General features: G+C 42.9%; 1 protein-coding gene across 4 annotated transcripts in view; it reads right to left on the reverse strand.

Moving 5' to 3' along the window:
* The window catches only part of LOC136576959 (uncharacterized), a 93921-nt gene that overhangs the window by 55652 nt on the left and 15969 nt on the right, over positions 1–22300 (reverse strand). For 3 of the 4 annotated variants that reach the window (XM_066576625.1, XM_066576628.1, XM_066576627.1), the window contains 13 exons: positions 20586–20759; positions 20260–20471; positions 18877–18974; positions 17080–17177; positions 12662–12844; positions 12238–12291; positions 8656–8846; positions 7823–7911; positions 7592–7704; positions 5695–5862; positions 4841–5043; positions 620–720; positions 301–413 (listed from right to left, as the gene is read on the reverse strand). In XM_066576625.1, coding sequence (XP_066432722.1) covers positions 301–413; positions 620–720; positions 4841–5043; positions 5695–5862; positions 7592–7704; positions 7823–7911; positions 8656–8846; positions 12238–12291; positions 12662–12844; positions 17080–17177; positions 18877–18974; positions 20260–20471; positions 20586–20759 — 1797 coding nt within the window. The remainder of the gene's footprint in view (positions 1–300; positions 414–619; positions 721–4840; positions 5044–5694; positions 5863–7591; positions 7705–7822; positions 7912–8655; positions 8847–12237; positions 12292–12661; positions 12845–17079; positions 17178–18876; positions 18975–20259; positions 20472–20585; positions 20760–22300) is intronic. The other variant, XM_066576626.1, reaches the window with a different exon arrangement.

Consider the following 22300-nt stretch of genomic DNA (forward strand, 5'->3'; position numbering starts at 1 on the left):
TCCTATCTTTACAGGCACGCACCTGAAAAGTACGGACATGTGCACACACCATAGGGAATGCAATGTTGTAAATACACGCTCGTGTGAACCCACCCTTAACAGATAGATTACTCTTTAGCTTGACCCATAGTGCGATGTGATATCACAGTATTCCGTGCTATCAGGGAGGTTTATTTACACTTTGAATCGCTTTTAGCTTTCATTGGGTTACGATAAGAGAACTTTCTGAGCCATGCTATCACAATCAAGGTAAAATTTGCCCCGTCTGTAATCCATTATTATTACAGCAGAATGACTTACTGCGTTAAAAGTTGGATAAACCTGAAACACAGTCTCCATTTCCATATCATTAAAGAATTGCATGCACACACGGTTCTTCCATTCTTCTGCTGTATCTGAACTTCTGACACATCCTGAAAGATATCAAACCCAACAGTGAGCAACTTATATAAACAGTTAGAATTTTTTTGCATTTAGCTCTTCCAAATGATCGCAACCACAAAGATATGCCAACAAAAATGTTTAGCCCAAGAGTCTGGAAGGTGCGCTATAGCTGATATGTGAATGTTCCACTAACACAACATGCCGTTTGGAGATAGTAATTCACCACAACATTTACCTTGGAGGTTTTTATCTTGGAGACGTTGAAGAATCCAGTTTGCCACCATGCTTTTGGTTTCATCACTCATGCTAGAGAATTGTTCGTTTAATGGTATTACCCTGAAAAGAACAAAAGAAAAGACATGAGGGTCAAAGAACAGTGTTCCACGAAAGCAAGGCAGCCACCTAAATTAAAAGGGTTGTACAGAAATAGAAAACCATAGCTGTTTTCTTTCAGAAATAGCGCCACTCCTGTTCATGGGTTGTGTTAGGTATTGCACCTCAGCTCCATTGAAGTCAATGAGCTACAATAGCAAAAAGCAACAAGATAAATCCATAATTTACCATTCACTCTAAGACATAACTCCCTATTATTTCAGAATTAAAGGGCTGTCCAAGACCAAAGTCGAATTTCCAAATAACCATAAATCATCACACTGTACTATAGTAAGTCCATCCATTATCTTTCCTCCTGACTTTCTGCTCTTCATTCTGAGGAATCCCCTGTGCAGTTTACATCCTATTTGCAACCTTCCTGTATACTGCTTCAGCTACATTTCCCATAATCCCCTGCAGATGCATCTCAGACAGCGTAGTATTCTCCTCTCACATCTTCTGACTGCTAAACCTCGCCGACTACACACATGATTATCTTGTTTCCCACGCTGATTCCACTGTAGTTGATGATAGTGATTACAGCCGCAGTCCAGTTAGCAGTACTATTCTGTACTAAGATGACAAACTCCCAGTGTGAATCAATCAGATGAAGCCATCTCTGCCGCCCTGATGAGATTTAAAACCACTAGGTGGCAGCAAAGTGCATTAGATAAATATTAAAGACTCATCAGTAGTTTCTGAGATGCAAGCTATTAGGCTGGGTTCACATGGGGCGGATTTGCTGCAGAAATTCCGTCCAGAATTTCGCTGCGGCAGATCCACCTGCGGACGCTAATTTTGGAATTAGCCAGCCATGTGGACTAGATTTCTCAGAAATCTCGTCCACAGAGGACGATGAATCCGCTGCGGCAAAGCTTGCAGAAACCGGCGCTGCCGCGCGGATTCGCTGACCGCAGCATGATTATCTTTCTTCTTCTTCCGCTGCGGTCGAGGTCTCCTCTATGGGAGCGCTGGCCGCAGCAGAAGAGCGAGCGGCCAGACCGCTTCAAAACTCGTGGCTAAGTGCCACGGGTTTTGAATCAGCGCTTCTACTGGTGGAAATCTCGCGGTTTTTCGCTGCGGACAAACCGCTAGATTTCCATTGGGAATCCGGCATGTGGGAACCCAGCCTTACTGTATAATGTAACTTCATAAGCCCAGGAAATCGCTGCCTAGTAAGCATGATTCTAATAGCATAGCTGAGCTCTGCCCTATCTAGCTAATTAAAGGGGTTGTACCAAGATTACAAGTTATTCCACTGAGACCCCTTCCGATCTGGACAACGGAGATCCTGTGCACCCCCCCCCCCCCCCCCTCCATCCTTTTTACTACAGGGTTTCTGCATCCCCTGTAGTGAGGAGGAAACTGAAGGGAGTGTTGGTTGCACAAGCACACTAAAACTCCCTTCACTTTTAATGGAACCACAAGCAAGCTTAAATGAATGGAGCGCCGCCCGCACATGCTTGGCCAGTGCCGTCACTGTTGGTGGAGAAGCGACCCCACAGTAACAAGTAGAGGGGGGCACTAGACCCTCGTTCTTGAGATCGACTAGGATCTCAGCTGTGAGACCCCAGCTGATCAGCAAGTTATCCAATTAGAGAATTTGTAATCTTGGTACAACCCCTTTAAAAGCCAAATATTAAACCACCCCACCCCAACATGTTTCACTGCATCTTCAGGGGGCAGGGGCAGACAGGGGCAGATTCCCTTGGTTTATGAAGTTACATTATACTAGCTTGTAACTGAGACACTACTGATGAGGGAGGAGTCTCCAATATGTATCTAATGCACTTTGCTGCCACCTAGTGGTTTTTATTCACTGGAATGATCCCTTAAAATGTAACTTTTATTTAATTAATTAAAATATGGTGCCCCATACACATAACGAGAAAGACAAGACAACATAAAGAAGGATATGGATTGCTGGTTATGTGCCTCTATGGATGTGCAGGCAACTTGATTTATCAATCAACCAGATCCAAATATCACTAAGAAAATACTGGCAGTTTAGAGAAGCCAGCTTCCAAACTTCTAAGGGTTAGGAAAAGTCCATTTACAAGTTTCGTATTTATAGAGATACAGGTTTACTAGCGAAATACTGGCAGTTTAGAATTGCCAGCTTATAGACTACTAAGGGTAAAACGAGTCTATTAGTAAGTTTCGTATTCTAGAGATTCTGGTTCAAATTCAGGTTCAACGCGTTTCTGTCAGTTGTATGACTCATCAGGAACCAATTATTTATGTGGTAAGTACTGGATATTACTATGATCAAAGTAGTGCAATAAGAATATACGTGTTGTTTTTCTCAAAATTATTCGTCGCACTAACCCCAAAGAAAATATAATGAACTAGCAATAGGATGCTGATGTATCCTTCCCTTTAAGCTACAATAGGAGATGAGGCCTGGAGTTAGACACACTTTAGATAAAGGTAGTGGTCTAATCCTATGAGGTAAGAGCCCCAAAGAGTACACTAATTCCTTCAGTACTCTACAGAGTACTAAGGCCCCGCACTAGGACCTAATAAAAGTCCAAAAAATCTCCTACCATCAGGGCTAGAGATACTGCTACACCTTATATCTCTACCTCTCTAAGGGGCTTTTGCTCCTAGCATTTTAATAGGGTCACTATCTTTCTCTATTAGTGCTATTATCTCTAGAACAGACCTCTTATCCTTTGCCTTATACTCACATTGGAGTATCTAGGCTCTTTCAATCATTTTTTAGGCTATTTCTATAGAGTTAGGCAGGGATTTATAGGAGATTTTTTGGACTTTTATTAGGTCCTAGTGCGGGGCCTTAGTACTCTGTAGAGTACTGAAGGAATTAGTGTACTCTTTGGGGCTCTTACCTCATAGGAGTAGACCACTACCTTTATCTAAAGTGTGTCTAACTCCAGGCCGCATCTCCTATTGTAGATTAAAGGGAAGGATACATCAGCATCCTATTGCTAGTTCATTATATTTTCTTTGGGGTTAGTGCGACGAATAATTTTGAGAAAAACAACACGTATATTCTTATTGCACTACTTTGATCATAGTAATATCCAGTACTTACCGCATAAATAATTGGTTCCTGATGAGTCATACAACTGACAGAAACGCGTTGAACCTGAATTTGAACCAGAATCTCTAGAATACGAAACTTACTAATAGACTCGTTTTACCCTTAGTAGTCTATAAGCTGGCAATTCTAAACTGCCAGTATTTCGCTAGTAAACCTGTATCTCTATAAATACGAAACTTGCAAATGGACTTTTCCTAACCCTTAGAAGTTTGGAAGCTGGCTTCTTTAAACTGCCAGTATTTTCTTAGTGATATTTGGATCTGGTTGATTGATAAATCAGGTTGCCTGCACATCCATAGAGGCACATAACCAGCAATCCATATCCTTCTTTATGTTGTCTTGTCTTTCTCGTTATGTGTATGGGGCACCATATTTTAATTAATTAAATAAAAGTTACATTTTAAGGGATCATTCCACTGAATATATTCCATTTTCTTTATTTATCCTCCTGCCTCAGTGATTCGTCACCTAGTGGTTTTAAATCACATCATTTTGTAAACAACAGCATTGTATCTAATTAAGGGCCAATAAGAAGTCAATTTTATGGCGAATTGAGCATTTTGAACTAATATTGCTGCTATTTGTGTTTAGAAATTTGTTTATCACCCTGGATCAGTTCTTTCTGTATCTGAGCTGCAATACCAAACACAACCAGTCGACGGGTATGACAGCATTTTTGGAAGAAAGCAGCCATGTTTTTTTTCAGATTATAGCCCTGCATTGTATCCACTTTATTGGTTCTAATCTCCCTCCGATTTATATTAGCCCTATAGCAGATGCAGTTTTGAGGATTTCTGCCTCAATAGGGTTCTTGAGTAAAGTTGAACTAAAAAAATGACTGAAAGTAACGAGACATGGCCCTTCAATGATATATATGTCTGTTAATAGGGCCACATATATAGTATGGTCACATGACTTTATGTACCATGTATGAGTAAATTCTATGCTTGCATTACACTATAACCTTAGTTTATCGTTTCTGTGTAACAGTTCTAAACATACAGCCTTCACATCACTTACATCTCCTCCAGTGCGTCACAGTCAGAGATATCAAGCATCTCCAAAGTCTCCATAGTGAAGTAAGGTATGAGGTAGAAAATGTTGGATTCTATCAAGTCTCTTTTTTGAGTTGCATTGTATGTTTTTATTTTGTTGCTTGCCATGGTGAAGAAACCGCCAAGTAGTATCTCTCCTGCAGCTTTGTTCATACTGATTCCACCTTGCTGAAGAAAACCGAACAAAAACATCTGTTAAATTCATTCTTGATATTCAAGACCCCATTAGGACAATATAGCGATACTATAGTAATGCAAGACTAGAAGACACTATTGTACCTACTATAAGTGGCATGGAACTATAAAATATCTGTCCACTTGCCCCTTTGCACTTTGATGCCATTTAGCAGCATCAAAAGAGATCCTGTGACACATTTCCTTGGACCCTGACTGTAGAATGATATTTCTGGCGGGGTTTTCGTCTGAATCATTAATTGCTACTTTGGGGAGCAATTTAATGGCCACAATGGCTAGCTAAGCTTTCGTAGAACATCTTTAAATGCTGACATCAGGAGCTTTGAGAGGTCTCAAAGAAGCAGACTGGGCATGGATACAGCCGTGACGCAATGACTTAGAGAGCCAGCAGCACCGCCCAAGTGCTCAAAACAGGCGCATACAGGGCGCAATGTGTTAACAGTAAGTTTTCAGGCTAAATCTAACTCCGTTGTTTTTTTCAAAAACATTCCAGTCAAGCATTGAACAAGTGGAAAAGCAAAATGTCAGCGGCTTTAGGGCCAAAAAACTGATGACAGGTTCCCTTTAATGATGCCCAGTTCTGCTGCCCTTTAAAGTCATAAAGAGTATTGCTGTGTAACCTACCGACTCGGCTGTTTTTGTGAAGGTTCCAAAACACATTAGCACACTCTCAAATGAACGGGTCTTCAAGTCTTCTATAACATTTTTAGCGTACTCTTCATTCTGATACACTTTGTAAACAACCATCATGTATCCCAACTGAACATCGGTAAGTATAGGGAGAATCACCATCTACAAGAAAAACAGAAATTTGGAAACAATACTCCATAAGTCCATTAAAAGGAAGAACTATAATGACTTGCATACAATGTGTTCACTCCTTCAGTCAGACAGTTTAATCACAAATTAAAATAAGCAAAGCTCTAGGTCCAAAAAAGTCTAAATCTTATTTAACCCCTTCACGACCTCCCATATGTCTTTTGACGGTGGCTGCATTAGAAGCTTGGGGCGGGACTCCCGTGTTAGGGGGAGCGGGTGCTCGGTTGTTGGATGACAGCTGGGCACTTGTTCTAACACTGGGGACCGAAGAAATTTTGGATCGCTGGCGTTTAACCCTTTACAACACATTTTACCAATTTTATAAACATTGGGTCTCCCGGCACCGCGTACAGACAAATGCAATGTGACTTTTTTTGTATTGCGTATGTACAGCCTTTCATATGCTGCTTATACCAAGGTATATGGCGTGGTCCACAGAGAAATAGAGCATGCTGCGATCTATTTCTCATGTATATCGATACGCAGTGTCTTCACGCAGATGTGCATGCATCAATGAAAGTCCATTAGCTTTCATTGACTCCATTCATCGCGTATCATGAGGCAGTGCAACGTACACGTAATACTCGGTAAAAACACGGTCATAAGCATGAGCCCTTACTATGTAAAAAGAAATAAAGATCACATGTTGTATCGGTGTGTTCATAATCACTCCAAGATAAAGGTTAGTACATTATTTAACCCGTACAGCGCATGTCATGAAAAAAAAATACAAAAAACATGCTGAAAATAACTAATTTACAAAAAACGGAATAGAAAGTGATCAAAACGGTGCATGGATCAACAAATGGTGCCCTTAAAAAGTACAACTGATCCAAAAAAAACCCTTTCACAGCAAAGAGAAAGAAAAATGTTGGAGGACTTTGAAAGCAGTGATAAACAAAAATCCTTCTTTTCTTTAAATGTGAAAAAGTTGCAAAAAACTCCTACATAAATTTGTTATTGACATTATTGTATGAGTCTGCAGAATTAATGTAACATATTATTTCTACTGCACGGGGAGCTCCGTTAAAAGTAGAAAACCATGCCAGAATTGCATATTTTGTTAATCTTGCCTCTAAAAAAAACGAAGAAAAAGCAATCAAAATGTTATATGTTACCAAAAATTGGATAAAAGGAAACTATAGTTCATCCTGCAAAACCAAGCCCTCACAGAGCTCCGTTAATGGAAAAAGTAAAATGCGATGGCTGCTTGAATGCAGCAACGCTAAAGCAAATTTTTTTTTAAAAAGTGTTATTTTGTGTACAAAAATAGCAAAACAAAAAAACTGTATAAACTTGGTATCGCCAGAACCGTGCTGACCCGGAGAATAATGTCATCGCATTATTTATTTTGTGCACTGAACGCCGTAAAAATGAAATACAAAAAGCAAATGGTAGAATTTCTTTTTTCGCCCTAAAAAAAAAATAAATAAAAGTTATACAATACATTATATGTGCCCAAAAGTGATGCCATTAAAAATACAACTTGTCCCACTGAAAACAAGCCCTCACATGGCCGCGTGGACGGAAAAATTAAACAGTTATAGCGCCTGTAATGCGACGATGAAAAAAAACTGAAAAATTAGTTGGTCATTAAGGTGCAAACAGGCTTTGTCCCCAAGGGGTTAATTTGGAGAATATTTGTGGAATTCTCATGAACTTTTTGCATCTCACCATGCTGGCCATATACATCAACACTTACGGGATTAAATCTAGAAAAGCCATAGCCTAGCTGTGCATAAGCTGCCATACCGCTGTAACCTCCCCAGGCATTCTGCATATAGCTCTCAGTGCTGCTCTCTGACTCGTAGCATTCTGCATGAAGAATACAACAAAAACAAATATTAATCCTAGAGTATCACGGCACGGGTGATGAGTGAAAATGGGGTCAATACTTGTATTTTTATACCATCAGCTGGTACGGTTGACTTACTGTTTTCCACAGACGTGGATATGAACATAAAGACAGCTTGCTTGCTTTCTAGAGTAGCTTCGGGAAACTTATCTCTCAGAGCGTTTACGCTGTAAAAGGACAAGAAGCATTTTACTTCAAGGTTTATGTACCAACTCACACTAAACAGGTCAGTCACATCTGTGCTAAAGCAAGGTCTGTAACGGGGCCCCTACCTACCATGTGGTGGATGGGCCCTTGGGCCATCTCAGGCTCTAAAGCCCAGGTGTAACTACTACTTCTTGACCCCCAATGCTACATCCTTGTATTGCAGCACTTTCTTTTCCTTAAATCCTGAGAAGATACCCTATAAAGCTCCATAGAGTGTATATATAAACCATATAAATAGTCAATTATGAGCAAGAGCCCAGTTTGTGAGGCTTGAAACATGGAAAAGCTTTCCCCTTTTTACTTTTCTGCTTCCATGGAGATGCTTTTAAAGGTTCTATAATAAAAAGTTTGTTTTTAATTACATATGAGTGCTGGAAGAAACCTTCTGCTTTTCGAACAATATAAATATCCCTCCTGTTGCTATGGGGTCCAACTCATGGTGGAGAAATCCCTCTTCTTCATAGATGGGAGTCGTCTTCTGCAAGTCACTACAATACTAGCAAGTAGCTAAGGCTAGACCTGGTAAGAGGGGTGCGGGTGGGGGGCACAGATTATACAGGCCTCTCCTGGCATTTTGTTTCTGATTATATCTAATTAGATGGATGATGCCCTATGATTTCTAATATAAATCTGAGATATGTGGATAAGTAAACAATAACAAAAAACCTTATAAGCAATAACTTATTATAATAAGCATCACTTACAAAACTTTTCTGCTGCCACAATCCATGTTCAGTGGAAATTGGGCAAAGATTCCTTCGTCAAACAAATATGACACATAGGTGAATCTGTCAACCCAAATAGTGCATTGATCTGCTGTGATAAGTGTGGATCCGATCACATCCATTGTTTCCTTCAGCATAAAGTATTTCACCTCCATAGTCCATACGGAGAACTACACGGAAGAGAGAAACGTGTTTGATGAAAATACACATTTTTTTCTACAAACCTGAAGATATGTGAATAATTTTTTACTGGTCATGTAATAAAAGAGCTAGTTGGGGTCTCACCGAGATACGTGTTAAACTATATACCACACACAAATGTGGATTCACTGAAGTGCAATCATCCGACTCCAGAGAAAATAGGTTGGAAGCCATTATCCTCTGGGATGTCTAGAAAGTTTGTGAGCGCCTTCAGAATGTGTGAGTACGTATGAGTGTGGGTGCATATGGGTGTACGCATGCATGAGAGTGTGCGTGTGTTAGCGTACAAGTGTTGTATATATGTTTACATGTACAGCGTGAGTGTGTGTAGTAATGTATTAGGCATGTATCTGTGTCTGCATTGACACACACACTAACCTCACGCTGGAGCATTGCTGTTAAGTTGCCGTAAACACGTAAATGAACAGCATCTCTCAATACACTTTAACAAATCTATTGCAATACAGTATGTGTTAGCATTAAAATCCAAATCATAAAGGGGACTGTACCCTCACCAGCTTGCATCAAGCATTGGATTACCCACCATAACACAAGTACCTTCAGTTATAAACATTTTCCTATTAGGGACAATGCAACAAAAATTCTCTAAGAGAATTCGCGTTGGGGATTCTTGTGCCGACTCTTCATTCTGCCTTTTCATAGTTACTCAGACAATCCTTTCTCACCAGGCAATAAGAATTATGTTTGCTCCAAAATCCATATGTACCAATACTGAAGTCAGAATAGCCAGTTCTAGCAAGAGCCCATAGATAGCACCGCATGCAAAGTGGACAGTTTGTGTAACACTTAACCGGTTCATTTTATATCTTTAGATGTTCTGATTATTAAAAAAAAACAACTAAAAAAGCAGGTCAAATCTACTCGAAAAATGGAAAAAAAAAAATAACACAGGTGAGAGAAAAAATAAGGACATTATTCACTGAAAAAGAAGCCAGTCATGCAACACCTGATAGACTGCAGGCCGGGCACAATCACCGTGGACTCTAGTAAAATGATGTCAGACAGTGTGACCCACTGTGGAGATACAGGGCGATCCGCTGCTTTGCCAGTAGGGGGTGCACTCCTGTATGGTGTGGCACACCTATCAGTGGATGGTGTCTTTGGTATCCGTTCACATGTGCAGAATGTTTGTTTGCAGTCACTCCTCCCCAATCTGGGCTGGGTTGTGTGAGTGTCTTGCATTATTAGGCTGCATTGAACAAGTAGCTCCTCCAAATTATCGTATGACCCCCTACATTTTACTAGGGTCTACTAGGGTCTATTGTGCCTACCCTGAAGTCTATCGGGTGTTGCATTACTGGCTTCTTTTCCATTGACTAAAATACTCGAAAAATGAAGCTGACGGTAAGAGCAAGCTATGCTTCAAAACCTGGGTTTGGAGCCCCAGAAAAATATGACATCAAGAAATTTTTGGTGGGACCTTTTTGGCTGATCTCTTGTAACCCCTTTAATGCAGCTCCCTAAAGTTAGAGATTTGCCAGCTAGTTAAGCTTTCTGAGCCATGGCTCAATGAAATGAGCCACTGAGGGAGTGTTTAACTGTTCAAAAAGTTATTTTGAAGGTACATCCACTTTTTGTATATGTATTTTCCTATTACATAGTAACATAGTATGTTAGGCTGAATGAAGACAATGTCCTTCTAGTTCAGTCTGTTTCAACCCCTTGTTGGTCCAGAGGAAGGCGAAGAAAAAAAAACCAATGAGCCAGTGTAGCTCATTTGGAGAAAAAAAATACCTTCCCAACTCCATATGGCAGTCAGAATAATCCCTGGATCAACGTTTGAGTTCCTACCTGACGCCAAGACTCGGATCAACAACCCCGCTGGTCACTTTGTGTCTATATCCTGTAATATCGTAGCGCTCTAGAAAGACATCTAGTCCCCTCTTAAACTATTGTATTTTACTAAGATAGATCAGGCATTTACAGTTGACAGAATGAGAACTGCACAGTTTTCATCCCTTAAGGCTGCCTGTCCACGGGCGTTGCTGCCGTGGAGCAGGAGCCAGGTGACAGATCTCCGCGATGAGCCTATCTGACAGATAGGCTCACCACACGAAGAAATGTGGCATCTCGCAGCATGCTGCGATTTGCCGCATGCGAGCGAAGAATCACTATGATTCTCCGCTCGTGGGCAGGGAGGCTGCACTTTCCATAGTAACGCTATGGAAAGCATGCACTGCATTCCCCGTGGCCGGATTATCGCTGCGGGGAACGCAATGCAAAAACGCCCGTGGACAGGCAGCCTAAAAAAGGTCAGATAGCTGTATATAAAGCCTCAGTCAGCTGTGAAGTCAATGTGGTATGGAAAGCAAAGAGACATTACCATGTGGTGAGTAGTGTGAATATTAAGGACCAATACAGAAGTATATTGGATAAAATGCTGATTTCTACGTGACCTCTTGGGCCACAAACTCATTATGGCCATTAGGTTTAGCCACCTATTTTACTGGCTTTGTTAAACTTTACATATTTGTTATACAGCTCCTAATTAATACAGAACAGGTTTGTGTTAAACGTTAAGCCAATGCTTAGAAGCAGAGATTGGTGTTAGGGGCTTACTTGTTATCTATATCTGTTGTAATGTTTATTTTGTATAATATGTCGTTTAGATGTCTTAAGTACTTGTATAAACATTTTTCACCAGTGAAACCCCAGTCAAGCCCATGATACCAGTTAGTTGTAAAGTTAACCATAACAATGGACCCAGTCAAACAGGTTAAACAGTAAGAGCCAATTATACTATCAGGATGATGGGATTACTCCTTATAAATAATGCATGCATTAATTTTCAGAGGTTGATTGTAATTATTGCAAACGAGTCTCTCCTTGGGATAATTGCTTTGTTTATGATGAAGGCACAATCCCAAACCATGTTTGCCAACAATAACTGATCAAAAGTTGACCAATAATTATTGTGAGATCAAACATTTGGAGTAATTGCATGGCAGCGTTCTGAGATGTGGAGAACATTCCTTGGCATCAAGAAGGTGCAGGGCTGGTTGAGGCTCTAGATACCTTACCCTTATATCAATCATAATTGTTGTTACTATTAAGACAGTTTATAATATGAATATTAATCCAATGACCAATACACAAAATATAGATAATCTGATTTTTAGGAACCGCAATGGGGCCTTCATCAGCTCAAAGGGTATTAAGAAACCTTTTCCCTGCTACCCTCTTGCTGGAAGGAAATCTCTTTACAAGGTAAGACAGTCATAAATGCATTCTTTTGTATTACTGTAACTCCAATATAGATACAATACAAAAGAACTAATAGAGAAACATAGGGCCCCATGTAACACCTGATGATAAACAGCTGATGAGACCACCTCTTACCTGGGAAAGAGACCTCCTTCGTCTCCCTGTGGGAGGTGTTTGATTTCTTCTTTCCTATCAAAAGGCAGTATTTGGAGGTTTGTTTTTTTTTCAACTATAAAGGTGCTTATTATTGTGCTCAATGGCAAACTGCAGTAAGCCTCCTGCAACCCTCATATGCTACAATGGTAGAGCAGCATTCTACCCTATTGCTCTGTTTTCTTGGTTATAATCATATGGGTGTTTACTGTAATATTTTTCTATTATTTTTTATGCTTGTTGATGCAAAGGGTGAAATCACCCACAATCCTTTGCACACTCATCTCTGTTTTTGTATTTGCTGTTAGTTACCACCAATGTTTTAGACAGAGAAAGGATTGCCCAGTAAGGCTGAAATGGCATTTGTACAATTAAATGACACAACACAATGACTTCCAATTATTACCTGTAATTTCATCATCATATTAAGCCCAAACCAGAACCTTTCCAACTCTTCCCCAGCATTCCGTCTCTGCTTCATGCTTGTAAAAATTGGTCTACAGATTTCTATATTGCTAAGTGCGCCTTTTTCATTCATTACTATTGCAGCAAACTGCCCACCATTAAATCCATCCAAGCTCATCCCTATCTGTAAAAAAGGAAACAAAATAGAAAGATCATTAAAGGGGCACTAACTTTTTAGACAACTTATGCTGATTTATTAGCCTGTGTGTGTTATCAATCTTATAATATACGTTTATTACATGTTTTTGTTTTATTACTGTAAATCAAGGCTGAAATGGCTGCCACTAGGAATATCCCTTCCAGATCCTCTGCAATCCAATGCCTGTTGTTAAGTATTGAGCTTCTGTGGTAACTGGGACATTGGGACATTTTCTTAGCTTTTGGGGAGAGGCTACTGCCACAGGCTCACTTCCCTGCACTCACAGGCTGACATACACAGTGTAAGCAATCTCCACATTTTCTGCTTCTCTTGATGTTATAGCATGTGCATGCATATTACTCTGGGTTTACTAATCATTTGGCCTGAATGTCTCTGATGTCATACTTCTATAATCATTCTGGAACAGCAGATACTGCTTTCCTGCTTATTGGACCAGAGACCGCGCAATACAGCATTGGAAGTAAGGGGAAAGGAGTACAGGACAGTGAACTAGTAGCAGAATGGCATACCTGTGACATACTCCCTGCCTGAAAGTGGATTGCGCATGGGGAAGATTACCTGAAAATTAGAACTTAAAAACAAGAGGCAGGGTGCAAACAGCAGAAAATGAGAGGGTAACGAGAACCTGGTATGTTTTAGAAAACTTGTTGAAAATTTGGGTACATTTTATAAAAGGACAATCTGAAAACATAAGGACATTAACTTTGTTACAAAGTTGAGCCAATCAGAGTATCAGAAGATCCTATGATGGACCCCATCTCGGGCACAACAATGGACCTCAAATGTCCAGCTGAATTCAACCCTATGTGGAACTGGTTATGGAGTCCTTAAAAAGACACTAGTGTCTACAAGATGATGCACAAATAACCTATTAGACCTTAAAGGGGTTGTCCCACCGTGACAAATGGATCTATATACTTCTGTATGGCTATTACAAAGCACTTTGTAATATAATGTGTGCTTTGTAAATACGCCATACAGAAGATATATACTTACCTGATCCGGTGCCCCCCCCCCCCCCCCTATATTTACCTGTCCGTTGCCTTGGCTCCAACCATTCCTTGGCTCTTCTCCCATCAGTCGGTCTTCTCACATCAGTCGCGCAGGCGCTCTTCTTCTGGCTGCTCAGATCCCTGTGAACGCGCCTGATGCAGGCGCATGCGCAATCTTCACCTGGCTTCCCCTGGCTCCGGCAGACAGAAGAGGAGTAGCTTCCCCCAGCGGACCTTCCTTCTGGGCTGGGTAAGTCAATGAGAAGGGGGTGTGGTTGGGCTGTGGGAGGGGGGCGGCCTGTCATTTGTGGCTGGGGGGGGTTGATCAGGAGTCGGGCTCGGGCTGTCACTTTGCGGGGGGGGGAGCGCTAATCGGACGCGGGCTGTCACTTTGCGGAGGGGGGGTGCAGGAGTCGGGCGTGGGTTGTCACTTAGTGGGGGGGAGATAGACTTCTGGCGGAGGTGGATATGTTGTCACATAGACTTCTTGCGGGGTGGGTGTGCGGTCACATAGACTTTTTGTGGGGTGGGTGTGCGGTCACATAGACTTTTTGTGGGGTGGGTGTGCGGTCACATAGACTTCTGGCGGAGGTGGGTGTGCAGTCACATAGACTTCTGGCGGAGGTGGATGTGCTTTCGCATAGACTTCTGGCGGAGGTGGATGCAAGAGTGCACTTTGGGGGGGACTGTGGGAGGGCATTGTGGTGGGTGACACTGAAGTGGGGAACTGTGGTGGGGGCATTGTGGGGGGTGCACTGTGGAGGGGCATGTGTGTGGTGGGGGCACTGAGGGGGTGTACTGTGGAGGGCACTGTGGGGAGGTCATTATGGGGGGGTGCACTGTGTGTGGGCACTTTGGGGGTGCATTGTGTTAGGACACTGAAGGGGGGACTACGGGGGGGGCGCACTGGAGGGGCGGGGACTGTGGGGGGGCAGAGTGAAGGGGGCACTGTGAGGGGGGGCATGTGTGTGGGCAGTGGAGGGGGCACTGTGTGTGGGCACTGTGAGGGGGGGGGCATGTGTGTGTGTCATGCTTGGTGCTACTTTCATCTCCCCAGCATGTCCCCTCGTCACTGGAGGCTGTGACACTGTTGTCTCAGTGTCCAGTAATGAGGAGACATGTCGGGGAGATGAACGAATCTCCTGCTACAGCTCTCACAGCAGTAGCAGGAGATCGCACTGCCCTCTCATTGCTGTGAATGGAGCCGGCCGGCTGCCGGCTCCATTCAAAGCAGTGAAGCCTGCATCTCCATGACGCCGGTCCTCCAGTCATGTGACCGGCATCATCGGGAGCGCGCACGCTGAGGAGAGAGAGGCAGCAGTGCATGATGGGAACTACCCAGCGGTGCCATCTTTAAAAAGTTCTTCAGGCAAGCTTTTTAAGGGGAAGAAAAGGAATAAAAAGGTGAAGAAAATATTGTTTTTTATGGGAAAGGCTGCTGTGTGTGATGCTTCTCCTCTACAGGGCATTCATGGGGGGAAAAAAATTAGTTTGGGGGGCGGGACAACCCCTTTAAGATGCATCCTTTGTTATAGTCTTACAATGTAAATACAAGTGGATGTGCGCATGTTCTGCATAGATGGGTGGAGAACCATCAGAATTATTTCCTTTGTTGGGCCTAATGAAACTAAGACCAACACCAGTTAAAAGACACAGTTCCATCAGGTCCAACAGACAACCATGCAGTGTTTTTCTAAAGGAAGGCAAATTGCCCCATATCAGGGGACAAATTCCTTCTAGTCTCCAAATATGACAATTAGGCCTCTTTCACACGAGCGCTATCTAAGCGTATGAGAGGTGCGCACAGAAAGCGCTTCTATAGGAACCAATTGTTTCCTATAGAAGTGCTCACATGAAAGAATTTTAGAAGCATAAAATGCTCACACCTGCTAAAGATAGGACATGTGTGGCTACAATGCCCACATCTAAGGTCCATACTGCGTGAAAAGATAGGACCTGACCTGCGCAGGAAAAGCAGATTCCCCGCTGCTTACAGCAGGACATTTATAACCTGCTGCCCAGAAGCACATTTTAAATGTCCAGCTGTAAACTCCTGTTAGTCCCTGCGGGCATGAGGGGATGCCCCACAAGGATTCTTTTAATCCCTGCTGGGACTAACAGGAATTTACAAAAGGACATTTGAAATAAGCTACTTGGCAGCACATAAGCAGCAAAATATTCCTCCAGCCCTGCTGCTGGGCAATTCCCCAGCAGTGAGGGGCAGTAGGGGACACCCTCCACCTCTCTTTCCAAGGGATTTCCCTATAACAGGGAGCGAGAGGGGGGCTAGATTACAGGTCGTGGGAGGAGGGGTAGCGCTAGAGGGATCCACCCTCTAGCCCTGCCCCCTTTATCTTTGATATGGGGAATTTCTGTTAGAAGCCCTATAGCCCCTTCCCCTCTCTCTAGTCCCGCCCCCTCTCTCTGCACTATGGGGATATCCCTCAGGGATCCCCAGAATAGAAAGAGAGAGCGGGACTATGGGTTAATCCTCCCTAAGCAGGGAGAGACAAAGTGCTGCTACGGGAGATTAACCCATAGCAGGGAGAGACAGAGTGGGGCTATGGGTTAATCCCTTAGAGCAGGGAGAGCGGGGCTATGGGGGACTAACCCATAGCAGGGAGAGAGAAAGCGTGAATATGTGTTAATCCCCCATAGCCCCGCTCTCTGTCCCACTCCCTGCTACAGGGAAATCCTGAAGCCCTGTGGGGTTCTTCTCTCTCTCCTCCTGGAGCAGCTGCTCCAGTAAATAGGTGATTTTCACGCGCATGAAGCTCAGATCTTCTGCACATGAAAAATTGCCCATTCACACGATTGTTTGTGCAGTATAGGTGTGAGTACCCTGATTTGCAATATTATAACTTTCACAAAAGGCATCTAAACCCCCTTTGAACTTGTTCAAAGCACCCATGACAAGATTGTGGAGCAGTAAATTTTATGGTCTCACTGCTTGTACAGTAAAGCATACCTAATCTATGACGATATCACAGTCATGGATTTCCTTTATGCAATAGGAAAGAGGCTCAATTAATTTGATGGTAAGTGTAGGATGCCTTGAAATTTTTCAGTTGAAACTACATTTTCAGACCATTGGACCAAACATTGACTGTTGATAGTATTCTATAAAAGCTTAGGCATCCTATAAATGTTTTGGTACTGAATTAGTCGTCATTGCATGGAGACTTTTTATCTATCTGAAGTTCTTACCACACTGAATGTAGGCCTTAGTTCGTATATCCTAGACATGTTCACAAATCCCAAAAACTGTTGGCAGTTGTCAGTTAGCGATTTATCGGTCATACATTCTGTAAAAAGAGAAGTATGGAAACTTACGTTATTTAGTAAAGACACAGGGCCATCAGCCATCTTATTATAATTAGAGAACAGGGTCAGCAGAGACCTCTCATTATTAGAGGAAAGGGTCAGCAGAGTCATTGCATCATTAGAGGGCATGGTCAGCAGAGATATCTCATCATTAGAGGAAAGGGTCAGCAGAGTTATCTCATCATTAGAGGGCAGGGTCAGCAGAGTCATCGCATCATTAGAGGGCATGGTCAGCAGAGATATCTCATCATTAGAGGAAAGGGTCAGCAGAGTTATCTCATCATTAGAGGGCAGGGTCAGCAGAGGCAACTCATCATTAGAGGATAGGGTCAGCAGAGTTATCTCATCATTAGAGGGCAGGGTCAGCAGAGACCTCTCATTATTAGAGGAAAGGGTCAGCAGAGTCATCGCATCATTAGAGGGCATGGTCAGCGGAGATATCTCAATATTAGAGGAAAGGGTCAGCAGAGTTATCTCATCATTAGAGGGCAGGGTCAGCAGAGGCAACTCATCATTAGAGGATAGGGTCAACAGAGTCATCACATCATTAGAGGGCAGGGTCAGCAGAGGCAACTCATCATTAGAGGATAGGGTCAACAGAGTCATTGCATCATTAGAGGGCATGGTCAGCAGAGATATCTCAATATTAGAGGTAAGGGTGAGCAGAGTTATCTCATCATTAGAGGGCAGGGTCAGCAGAGGCAACTCATCATTAGAGGATAGGGTCAACAGAGTCATTGCATCATTAGAGTACAAGGTCAGTAGAGACATCTCATTGATAGGGGACATGGTCAGCAGAGTCATTAAAATCATTAGAAGGCAGGGTCAGCACGTTATCATTAGGGGGTGAGAGTTAAAGGGATGTTCCCAACTCAGATTTATGGCATATCCACAAGCTATGCCATAAAAGTCAAATAGTTTCGGGTCCCCCATTTGGAACCCACAACCATTATACGTTAGGGCCCCCACAGCCCTTGGCTTTCTTGAACGTGGTGGCTGGGGGTGGTCTGGTGGATGGAAATAGCCAAATACCCAACGCTATGCTGTTTCTGTAACTCCCAGAGAACTCAATGAAAGTTAAGCAAACAGCGTAGCACAGCAAGCTACACTATTTTCATAACTCAGGAGCTGCAGATACAGCGCAGTATACTGTGTGCTACACTGTTTGTGTAACTCCCACTGACTTCTATGGGAGTTACAGAAACTGCATAGCTCAGCCCGGATGTCTCGTGGTGTTCCTATCACGGCCATGTTTAGCTGAGATGGGAACACTCCTTTAATGATAGCTCTGTTGTATTGCTGGAAGACTGAAGAAGGCACTATAGTAATACTGTACTCTATAAACACATATAAGAGCCTGCATGTAGATTCCCTGTTACTCTCTCGTCTCTGAGGGAGGAGCTATACTTTATCATTTCCTGGAGGCTGTATCAATCTGCCAATACTCTTCTGTCCATTAACAGCTATTCATGGCAGTAGTCATAAAGCAAACACACCCGCTGTACTGCCTATGCAGACAAAACAGGAGGGAAGAATGTGCCTCCATTATGGCCGCCCTCTAGAAGGCTTAAAAAAAGCAAAACAGACACAGCATTGTAAAAAAACTTATAATACCATTATACCAATACACAATACTGAAATGAAATAAATGGGACATCTTCTTTAAGTAAGGTCACTTACGATCTGCATCATTTGAAAACATATTTGTGATCCAGTTTGCAACAGCAGTCTTTGCTTTATCATCCATGAACCTAATGACCTTGTTACATCCATCAACACTAAAGGGGAAACACAAGAAACATTTGTTTTATAATAGGTGTGTTAAGCACATGACCGTGGACCGACGTGTATCCCACGGAAGTAAACAATGACATTTTTAATAACAGCAAGCAGAGATCTTGGAAAATTGTAGAACTTTTTTTTTGCTGAAGCTGAAATACCCCTTTAACATGCTGTTACTATAACCACTTTTTAGATTTCACTTAGAGCTTCGCCACTCTAAAAATCTTCCAACTTCACTTTAGTGGCAGATTATAATAAAGGGTCTTTTTTGGAGGCCCCCTGAGATTGCCAAGGTGTGCATGGCCACCCAAAGGGACCCGGTGTCTGGTGTCAGCACAAGAATTGCCCGATGCTCCAGAAGACTCTGCAATTAACTTTTTAAATCCCCCTGTTGGCAAATTGTATCTCAGCCGTTAGCCGGGATGTTATATTCAATAGATGAGCTATAAGTGCGATGCATAAAACCAAGCCCATTGTTGGTAGGCCAAAACATGGTGAGCCCTTTTCAAAGCTGATGGCTACTTCACTTATTGGTATTTGTCACCAATACATTGCCATTGCAAAAATAACACTTTTTTACTGGATGCCTCCACATGGCACCTGTCTGAAACCGCCCAATTGAAAGTCAAATTGGCCTTCATCAGCTGTATTAAAAATAATACAACGCTCTGGCATGAAAATGCGAGTTTTGCGCAAGTTTGATTTTTCTATCTTTACTACTGAAAAAACGTGATTTTCGTAAGTTTGAAATAAAACACGCATTAAAAATACGTAAATACCCATTGAAATCAATAGGTTCTATTCACTGCATGCACAAGTTTTGCATCCGCAGATACACCCATGTGAAGTCAGCCTTAAATGGAACTGAACTACAACACCAGACAACCCTTGGACAGGAGCGGTGCTGGACCCAGGGACGTTTTATTTCTGGTTCGATGCAACCCCTTTAATGCTCCCTTGAAAGTCTCCATATGGATGTGTTCTCTTCACTTTTTATTAAAGCTCTGGTATGGTGTCCATATTATGAGGCTAAAAGTCATTGTGCCCAGTGCATGCCATTAATGTGAACTGCCTTATGGATTTGGGGTTTGTGTTTCTTAGGGTCAAGAAGTCAGAAGTAAAGCTTGCTGGACCTTTGTCTTCTATCAACCAGGAAGGCTTAAAATTAATAATTTCCTTGCACAAAACCTGTAAGTGGCTTAAGATGAAACTATGCCTGATGTGTTTGACACCTCATGTTATGTTCTACAACCTTTCTACGTCAAGTCAAATGTTACCTACATGATTCTCATGTTGGCGCAGCCTCCCACCAAAACATAGGTCAGCCGTGTAAGCAGATCATCAGTAATCGAAGGCAGACAAATTTGCATCTTTTGCGTGAACCATTCAGTGAGGATGGGAGCTTCAAACACTTTATACTGATTTAAAAGCAGGTCCATAGACACAGTTAATAGGGCGTATTGGACGTCCTCGTTGGGTATAGGGCCATAATACTGTGAAGAAGGAAGAAAAAGAGACACATTATAGCGTAATATTCAAAATGGATGAACATAGCAAGATTTCACGTGGGTAGAATTCATTGTGTTGTCCTACAAAACATCACTTACCATGTTTGCTTGCTGCAAAAATTCTCCACAGTAGGTAAATCCTTTACTTCTTATGTCAGCGATCAGAAGCTTAGTGCGTTCCATATAGTTTTCGGGAGATGCAGAATCGAATAATCTGCAGTCTTTGATAACACCCATAATCTGGTCTAAGTTAAGTTTATACAAAGATCCAAACTAGGGAACAAAAAAAGGATGGTCAATGCACTTGGCGTTATAGGGGTGTCCTATGAAGTAAACTCCTTTTGAGACTGCAGCCTGAGAATCCCCATGCAATCATCCGTCATTCCTGGAGGCAGTGCCAGCCTCAGGGGTGTGCGACCTGCACAATAACTACCCCAAAAGGGGTGTGGCAAATGATTTTGCACCCTAAGCTTGCTACCACCATAAATTGTATAGCATTTGTATCACACTCCTCTGTGTATGGAGCTTTTATATGGTCTCTGTGGGTTGGTATTAGTTGAGAACTGTATGTGGATATTTACATTTTGCGGCACTGTTATTTAAACACTATACTGTATATTAACCCCTTAACGACCAGCCCATAGTGTTTCTACGTCCTCCCGAAGTGGGCTTTATTCTCTGAGGACGTAAAAACATGTGTCTTGCAGAGAATAAAGCCCCTCGGGCTCTGGACGTGACAGCTCCATGCTGTCGGTGCCCACAGGTAGCCGACAGCATGGAGCTGTCATCACGGGCTGCGGGGACACCCCCCCCCCCCGGCAATGCGATTGGCGCTATCCAATAGCGCCGATCGCATAAAAGTTTTAAAAAGTGCAAAAAAAGTTAAAGATTCAGCTGCCCTGATGGATCGGATCCATCAGGGCAGTTGAAATTACTCACCCGGGTCAGCCGCACTGCTCCCCGCTCGCCTGGTCCTCTGGGCCCCGAAGCTGGCGTTCTGCGCATGCGCGCCAGGCGGCATTACGTCAGCGGCCCGGGAAATTTAGAATCTCCTGGCTCCCGGCTCCTGTAGGTAGCCGGCAGGCAGGAGACGTCAGTGGGGACCACGGTGAGCGGTCCCCGGTACCGCGATCACCGTTATCCAATGGATAATGGCGATCGCGGAAAAGTGAAGAAAAAAGTAAAAAAAAGAAAAGCTTCACCTTCCCTCATAGATCGGATCCATGAGGGGAGGTGAAAATACTCACCCTCTTTCCTCCATGTCCTCCGGCCGGTGTCGGGACCCTCCGCTGGCTTCTGCGCATGCGCCGATGTGGCGCGCATGCGCAGAAGGCCGGCGAGCCCGGCAAATTCAAAATCTCCCTGCACCCGGCTGTCACAGATAGCCGAGTGCAGGGAGATATGACTGGGGACTGCTGTATGCGGTTTCCAGTCATATGATCACCGTTATCCATCCGATAACGGTGATCATATAAAGTTAAAAAGTAAAAAAAAAAAAAAAACTAAAAAGTTAAAAAAAAGTTTCAAAAGATAAAGTTTCATCTCCCCTTACGGATCGTATCCGTAAGGGGGGATGAAATTACGTACCCAAGGTCCCGGATTTGTTCCCTGGTGGGATGTTGATCCGTGGACCTTACCCCAGCTTCTGCGCATGCGCCCGTCAGCATGATGGCGGACGCATGCGCAAAAGTGAAAGATTGCCCAAGAAATTTAAAATCTCCCTGCAGCTGGCTACCAAAGGTAGCCAAGAGCCTGGAGATGTCACAGGGAGCCGCGGTATGCGGTTACTGGTCACGTGATCGCCGTTATCCAAT

This window comes from Eleutherodactylus coqui, chromosome 8 (genome assembly GCF_035609145.1).
Source record: "Eleutherodactylus coqui strain aEleCoq1 chromosome 8, aEleCoq1.hap1, whole genome shotgun sequence".
Lineage (NCBI taxonomy): Eukaryota > Metazoa > Chordata > Amphibia > Anura > Eleutherodactylidae > Eleutherodactylus > Eleutherodactylus coqui.